The following is a 7644-nucleotide window of genomic DNA, read 5'->3' as shown; positions in this document are numbered from 1 at the left end:
TGAGCCCCCTCTGAAATAAAATCATAAAGCAGCGGGACGGTCCATTCGACAGAATGATGTCTTCCCTATTTCAAAAATAAAAACACCATGAGAAACAAATGAAAATGCTACTTATTTTTTATTACTTTGTGGTTTTATTTTAAAGCTTGAAAAACAAAGCCAATTCTACAAACTACTGGCCATCCACTGTCACCATCATGTAAAAGTGTCATGACAAAAATTCTGGCTTCACAGATCAGAGCCACCTTAGGGGTCCTGTTTAAAATATATTCTATTCTTATATACGTGCTCTACAAATGAGGTTTAAAAAGAAAGACAACACAAATCCAAGTGGCCAAAGAGTGAAGAATTCTGGTGGACAATTGGACTACTGTGTTGCAAATTAAACTGTTCACACCTGCAGAATAATCTCAGCAGCATAACCAATCTACCTTGAAATGCAGCCCCAATGTACCAAAAGAGGATCTCTTCTTCCACTAGATCCTATCTTTCACTGATAAACTCCTTGGATGAGAAAACCAGCAGCAGATGTGAAAGCCACATGGCCCTCTACAATGCAGGAGAGCAAAAAGCAATGTTAAAAGAAAAGATTCCTTAAACCGCAGCTCCCTATCAAGAATGAAGATTTTATCATCTAATGCTGACTTTGTGGAAAGCAGCTAGCTATCAGACCCTATTCCAAAACTTCAGCTAACAGCATCGGGCTGAAATCCAGGACTTGGACTCACTTAGCTACACCCTTGTTTTCGACTCTTGGGAACAGGGCCAACGTGTAAAGTTAGAATATAACAAACAGAGTTTCCAAGGGGAAAGTGGAAGACAATGCAGGTACTCTCAATGTAATCGATAGGCTCTGAGCATAGTTTCCATTTTGGTACATTTTTATTTAGTGAATTTTAGCCTTTAGATAATTTCTTTCATAACTTCTCAAAGATTTCCAAACTGTGCATCAAAAAAGACTTGCCAACGCCCCCTGAAGTAATACCGTGGCAATCGAGAACACTGAAACTTTTCTCAAATTCCTATTTAAGTAGGAAAATTATTGTGATTAAGCAAAATGCTTCATAAAGAAATAGGGTAAAACCAAAAACTCTCTAAATTGTCCTGTATTATGTGTGAGTTCACTGAACTGCCACAGAGGTAGCAAGCTCCAGAGTCGAAATGTGGCTACAGTTTTCACCACTCTCGAACTTCCTTAAAATTTTTAACTTCACAGTCTTGGTAGTGCTTTGGATTTTAGTGTATAGTTCTCCTACCACTCAATTTTACCATATCCTTTCTCTTAAAGTTATAGACACTTGTGTAAAATACATTAGAGAATCCAGGGAAATGGGAAATAGTAACCATTAAACAAGTCAGTTCTCTGGCAGTATGGACAACGGATATTCCAGTGTCTTCTGGGGAACACAGCTGTCCATGAAAAGCCAAATGGTCAGTAATCATAAATACATTTAACTTTTGAGAAATTATACCAAAGAGTACAAGAAACTTATTTTAATGGCCTAAACTCTTGCCTCTCAAAGCATGGTCGAAGCCACACTGGCACTTCCTGGTTAGAAATGCGGACTATCGGGCCCCACCCCAGACCTCCTGAATCCGAATTTGCATTTTATCAAGATCCCCTGTGATTCACAAACACAATAAAGTTTGCCCCAGACAATATCTCCCACCATTCCACTCCATGAACATATGCCCCAGAGTAAGCACGAGATGGGTGACGCTGACCTGCAATTCCCTCAGTGAGTCTCAGGTCTCACGTGCCTCTCACCTCACTGAGTGGGATTCTGGTGTTTAAAGAGTAATTTGAACTATACACCTAAAACATGACTTCACTGTTTTGTCCCCAGGTTGACCCTCAGCTCCAACCTAATGTCTGGCTTGATTAAAACCAAGGGCTCACATCTTTGCATTAAAAAGGGTGAAGACATTAACAGCTCAGGCTAGTTCAATAAAGGCGGAGCACAGAGTTGTCAGCCTTGAGCACGCAGCCACAGGTCAGCCATAACTCAGATGCAGAGAGAACAGAGCCCTTGAGCAGAGGGTCACAAAAAGATAAACACTAAGTCGAGATGTGGAACACAATCTTTTATGCTCAAGGTTGCTTTTCTCCAAATAAAGTTGCTACCCAATTCATCAATTCTTTAAGCAATGAATTCTGTTAAGTAAATTCCTATGACGGAGGAGCTTCCTACACTTCAATCACACACATAGGTAAACCTTGAACACGGGTTAATGCCAGCTTACCTGCGCACACCTTCCCAGTTCTTTCCTGTCCAGATACTGAAATATATTGATTGCCAACTCGTAAGGCAGTTGGATATCAAAGAAGGGTACATCATCCATTTCATTCTGAGAAGAAAAAGAGAAGGAAATAAGCTTACAATTCCGAGATTTGAAAATGCTCGTATTTATGGGCCCTTTAAATCACCAGAGATATTCTTAGGTGGCGACAAGAAATGACAGTGTTTCCCAGGAGAAGCAGAGCGTTCTCACTGCTCCACAGAGCGCAGAGAACTAACTCAGAACCTGACAACCATTCTCAATCCTCTGACCCCCGTAAGCCTATACACACATTCACTTATGAAATCAACAAGACCATTTCCCATAAGGCCTCAAAAAGGAGAAGTGGGGATACCACCGTACAACCTGGGGTATGCCACAGACATCTGTGCATAAGTCTGTGGAAAGCCTCTTGGCCTCTAAGGAAAGGTGAGCAGCAGGCAGCCAAGAGGGTGAGCCTTGAACTCATGGAGGCCACCGTACTCCCAGGAAAACTGCTACCACCCCCTAACTTGGAGGGGAGTGAGGACCCCGCAGCCACAGGAGAAGTGCTGACCTCGGTCACTGAAGTGTTTTCGTCAGGAAGAGGGTAAGAGGGCCATAAACATGAGCAAAAAGTAAATAAATGAAACGCTACTCCTGAGTGAGGTGAACACCACTCCCCCGGGCCGCTGGAGAAGCATGAGGTTCCCTAATGCACTCGGGGACGTGCGCTGGTGAACCTGAGTGAGCCAGTGCAAACAAAGCAGTTCTTCTTCGGTGTCATTTATTAATGCGGAGAAATTAGAGCTTGCCTGCCTTTGGATAAGCAATTAGGGATGAGGTAACAGGCTTTATTTGAGAGATAAGGCTGTCATGACGATCCTGGTAGCACAAAGAAGTATGAGTGTGAAACAAAAAAAGCCAAATGTGCATACGTACCCCTCTGCCTGTTCCCGAATCCACCTGCCAAAGCTCGCTTTGGTGTGTGCTGCTGCAAAGCTAGGGAAAGCAGCACTCTGACCCAACAGAACTTAATAAAATTCATCTTTAATAAGACTTAGCCGACGTCAGTGACGTACTGGTTGCAAGCAAATTATTAATTCGCCACTCAGATACAATAGTCATATACTGCAAGTCTCAAAACTGAAAATAGTCTCAGCATTTTTAAGGGAGTGTGAACACCAACTTAAACCCTACCAAAGTTCAGGGTAAAGATTTTCTGGAATCACGTTTTCCATTCGCCCAGAAGTCTCAGGGCTAAAAGATAATCGAGACCATAAGAATAAAATGAATTCAGCTGCAAAAACAGTGCAAGGCTAAGTGTGAGGGCCAAAGAGAATCTCTAGAGGAAAAAAAAGTAAGATCTGACAGTTCTCTGTGGGCAAAAATGGAATAGAATGTTAAATCAGGAGAGAAACATTGACGATACAGGAAAAAAATCTGCAAGTGTAATTGGAAGACAAAGGGGCCCTTGCCTTAAAAAATAATGGAAAATCACCGGTCTAATGTCAGGCTAGGTCCCCTCCTACAACTAACTGGCTTCACTCAATGTGGAAAAGAGGCATCACTTTCTCTTTCAGCCCAGATACAACTCCTCAACACAACCCTCATGGGAGTCACTGCCAGTCGAGGAAAGCTGCAGCCCAGGACTTCTGATTTCTCTTCTAGATTATTTGGTGCTCACTTTGAATATATAATCCAAGAGTAAAAGCCATATACTCTTTTGGATTATTTAACTACGGTGAAGTGGAGAAGTCTACCTGACCTACTCATAAAAGAAACAAGAGAACAATATTCCTTATCCTCACACAAGCAGAATAAGGGCAAAGAAAAGCCTACGCACATGAAAAATAAACTCTTATTTAGCTTTTCACTGTTAAGTGACATACAAAGCATTGTTTTCTTCAATCGGTCCCTTCAGGACTCACTATAAACTGGTGCCTGGACTTCACACTACTGTGATCAACAGGAGAAATCAATTATGTTTTCAGTTATTCTGGTGCGAAAAAGTCATGCTTCTAGTGGCAGGAGGTTTCCCTCTTTTGCCTATCCAGTTGGCCAATTCTCTATTCTCATCCTGGAAAACAATGCCTCTATCTTAGCATACCCCAACCCTCCTGGATCCCAACCAGCACGACCTCTGGGATGCGGCACCCAAAGGAAGTTTGGAGCAAAGATTCAAATTGATAATCCTGGTTCTGCCACTTGACTAGCCAGGAGACCAGGCTGAACGTATCTGAGTCTCAGCTTCCTCATCTGCAAAACATAAACACTAAATTAAAACTGGTAAACACCAACATTACAAAGCCAAACCTTTTTTAAAAATCGCTGTGCTCTTAGAATTACGTGTAAACTCCAAAAATTACGGTCAATCCCAAACAGATTAAGTCCCAGACTTTTATGGAAATGACTTTCCCTGATGCTACCACTGGTTGGAAAATGGCAGGAAAAAAGGGAACCAAAATATTAAAGGAAGGTCTACTATCTTAATATATAGACGCACAAGGTCAGGAGACAAAATGCTAAAGTTTTATGTTGGCAAGACATTCCATCAACGTCTCTTGTAGTGGATACTAACTAAGATGGGTCACTCGGATTCCCCCTCTGGGTCCACGACACTCATTCCCCTAGATGTCTAGAATGCCACCTGCTACTGGGTCACAGCTGAGTCCCTTCTTAGGCACTACCCTTGGCCAAACAAGCTGCCCTGTCAAGGTTACATCTCCTGGGAGGGCAGTATGCATCCAATGACTAGTCAATACCTGGGGACAAAGGCCTGGCCCCCTTGTCTCAATTTGGGTCCTCTCAGAAAGGCCAATCCACTAAGCCACTTGCATGCAAATCTCCATCTCAGAGCCTGCTCCATAAAAAATCCAACCTTTTTTCCAAAGCAATAGACGTGATCCACGAGAGTCTTACATTCAACACATCCCAAGATTCTTATGCACTTGACTCTGGAGACATTAGGTAACCTAATTCCCTCTCCTCTACTCAAGGAGACATGATGGAGTACAGATAAGTCATTATACCAAAACAACCAAACAAACGAAAATGCTAGAGTAGCTTCAAGGCTCAGTAAATTACTTATAAATTTCACTTTGTCATTATTAGTAACATATCGCTTGGGAAACGTCTTGCTAAAGTTAGACCCTGTGGTTGAAAATGCAACTCTTTTATTACCCGTGATTTGACAAGAATATGGAGCCACATCCTGGACAGAGGTTGCTGTCCTTTAACCATGTGTAACCTAAGAGCAGCATCGTAATGTCTTGAACACTCTTTGGTACTTCCCACAAACATACGTAGAAATTACGACTCGCTACCAGTGTGCAAAGAAATACCTTGTAATCTAAAAGGTACTATCAGACTTCCATCTAGGCTATTTTGAAGTACACAGACATCCAAAAAGTTATGGGCCACATTAACCAAGTCTGTATCTATACTGACTTAAAAACATGGACATGAACAAGCTGGCATTTCAGAAACAAAGATATTCCAAGAAGGAACACACTGGAAATAATATAGGGAAAATTGGTCACACTATAAAAATGTCAATATGACCAAAATGTTAATAATTTCACATTAATTGAATAGCCCAAGTAAAGTAAGAACGGCCAAATTTATTTTACAGAAGACCATACAGGAGATCAATAAATTCAAAATTTTAACATTCCTTCAAATTTAAGAAAAAACATCATTTTGATAACATACAATCTGGCTTTTTAAATTCTTTAATGGCTCAGATATTGATTCTCTACCACTATTGATGACTCTTGTCCTATACTACACATCAAAATTATCTGTGGAGTTAATAAAAAAAAAAAAAAAGCAACGCCCAGACCTACTGCCCACACTGCCACGGGTGGTCAAGCATCTCTTCCTTGGGGATCTGCGTGCACATGTAAAGTTGAGAACCACGACCCTAAATTATACAGATATAAAAATCAATACTCTCTCAATAGAGCCAAAAAAAAAAAAAAAAACACCCTCAAAGGGATCATGTTACTTTGTTAATTCAAAGTCAGTGAATACTAGATTTTCCCAAAGTCTACTGGACTTATTCCAAAAATGCTAAGAGAAATTGCAAATAGATCCATCCCCAAGGAGGCTGATTTGTACTCCTATGTGCTAATGTAAGACTAATTCTGTAAATGGATTGGTTCTGTGCCTTTCCGTTAGAAACTTAATCTGTCTTCTCTTGTTCAGTAGAAGAAGGGATAATTACTAAGAGCCAAATCAGTAAAAAGTGAAAAAACTGACTTAAGTTTTGTTCTCAATGTATATCTCCGGGGCAAAAAGAACACTAACAATCTCTCTAGGTGGTGTAAAGCATCTGGAGTTCAAACAATAGATGTGCAATAACATTTCTGCTAAATCTGTGACTGAAAGAAGACTATTTTCTAAAGGAATTTATCTCAACTTTCCACATACTGCAAGAGCTGAGCAGAACAGACCCACACAATCTCAATCAGAAGGAATGGATGAGTTCCAGTTTCACCAATGTCTTCTTTAAAGGGGGAAAAAAAACCCACAAAACTGGATGACTTGGGTGGAAAAAGTCTGAAACACTGTAAAGATAAATAGGCATTCACACTCCTGAATTTGTCTCAAAATTCATGTTCTTACTTATACAAAGCAGGAGCCTCTGAGCAATGACATTATGAGACTTTTTCTTTTTTCTATACTTCTGAATTCTCCTAAGTATTTTTACAATGAGCATGTGATATTTTCACTGACAAAAGCAACACATTTTTTAAATAAGGTGTTTTATGTTCAAAACATCTCAATTCAGGGCCATGCCAGCTGCTGGGGGAAGGGAAGTACTGTTAGCAAATGTGTAAGAAATGATGTCTACATTCAAGGAGCTAAAATCTTTTATAGAGATAAGTCATCATCATGTAAAATAGAAAACAGGAAAAATAGAAAAAAATAGAAAAGGCAATATAGCCAGTCTCCTAAGGTATTCCAAAGTTCATTAGTAAGTCAGCTGTTCCGAACTTCTAAATCATTTCTCCAAAGGAACAATGCTATAAAGAGTGGCTGAGCTCCCAAGCAGTCCACAGAAGGCCAATTTATCTCCTAACATTTAACCTAATCCCCATGCCTAGTTATGAGAAAGAGCAAAAGGTGTTCAATAAATTTTTGTCGACTGCATGCGTGGATGACTACAGACTCTAACCAGCAGTGCCTGGCACACAGCAGATTCACAAACAATGTCCATGGGATGGGATTTATCACTTTCTTATGGGCTTTCCAACTTCAAGAACTATTCTCATTCACCACCGACTGGTACGATTCCCCTGGGAACTCTGGCAAGGGATGGAGGTAGAAAATGTCGTTCTAAAGGACTGGGGAAGCAAGTGCTAGGGGGTCAGGAGTCAG

General features: G+C 40.7%; 1 protein-coding gene across 1 annotated transcript in view; it reads right to left on the bottom strand.

Annotated features, from left to right (window-relative positions):
• FBXW8 (F-box and WD repeat domain containing 8) overlaps positions 1 to 7644 on the bottom strand; it is a 111028-nt gene that overhangs the window by 95664 nt on the left and 7720 nt on the right. Inside the window, exon 3 of the mRNA XM_015586811.2 lies at positions 2245 to 2349. Coding sequence (XP_015442297.1) covers positions 2245 to 2349 — 105 coding nt within the window. The remainder of the gene's footprint in view (positions 1 to 2244; positions 2350 to 7644) is intronic.

The sequence above is a fragment of the Pteropus alecto genome, unplaced genomic scaffold (genome assembly GCF_000325575.1).
Source record: "Pteropus alecto unplaced genomic scaffold, ASM32557v1 scaffold113, whole genome shotgun sequence".
NCBI lineage: Eukaryota > Metazoa > Chordata > Mammalia > Chiroptera > Pteropodidae > Pteropus > Pteropus alecto.
The sequence above is the reverse complement of the archived record's forward strand: the minus strand, read 5'-3'. Positions and strand labels throughout refer to the sequence as shown.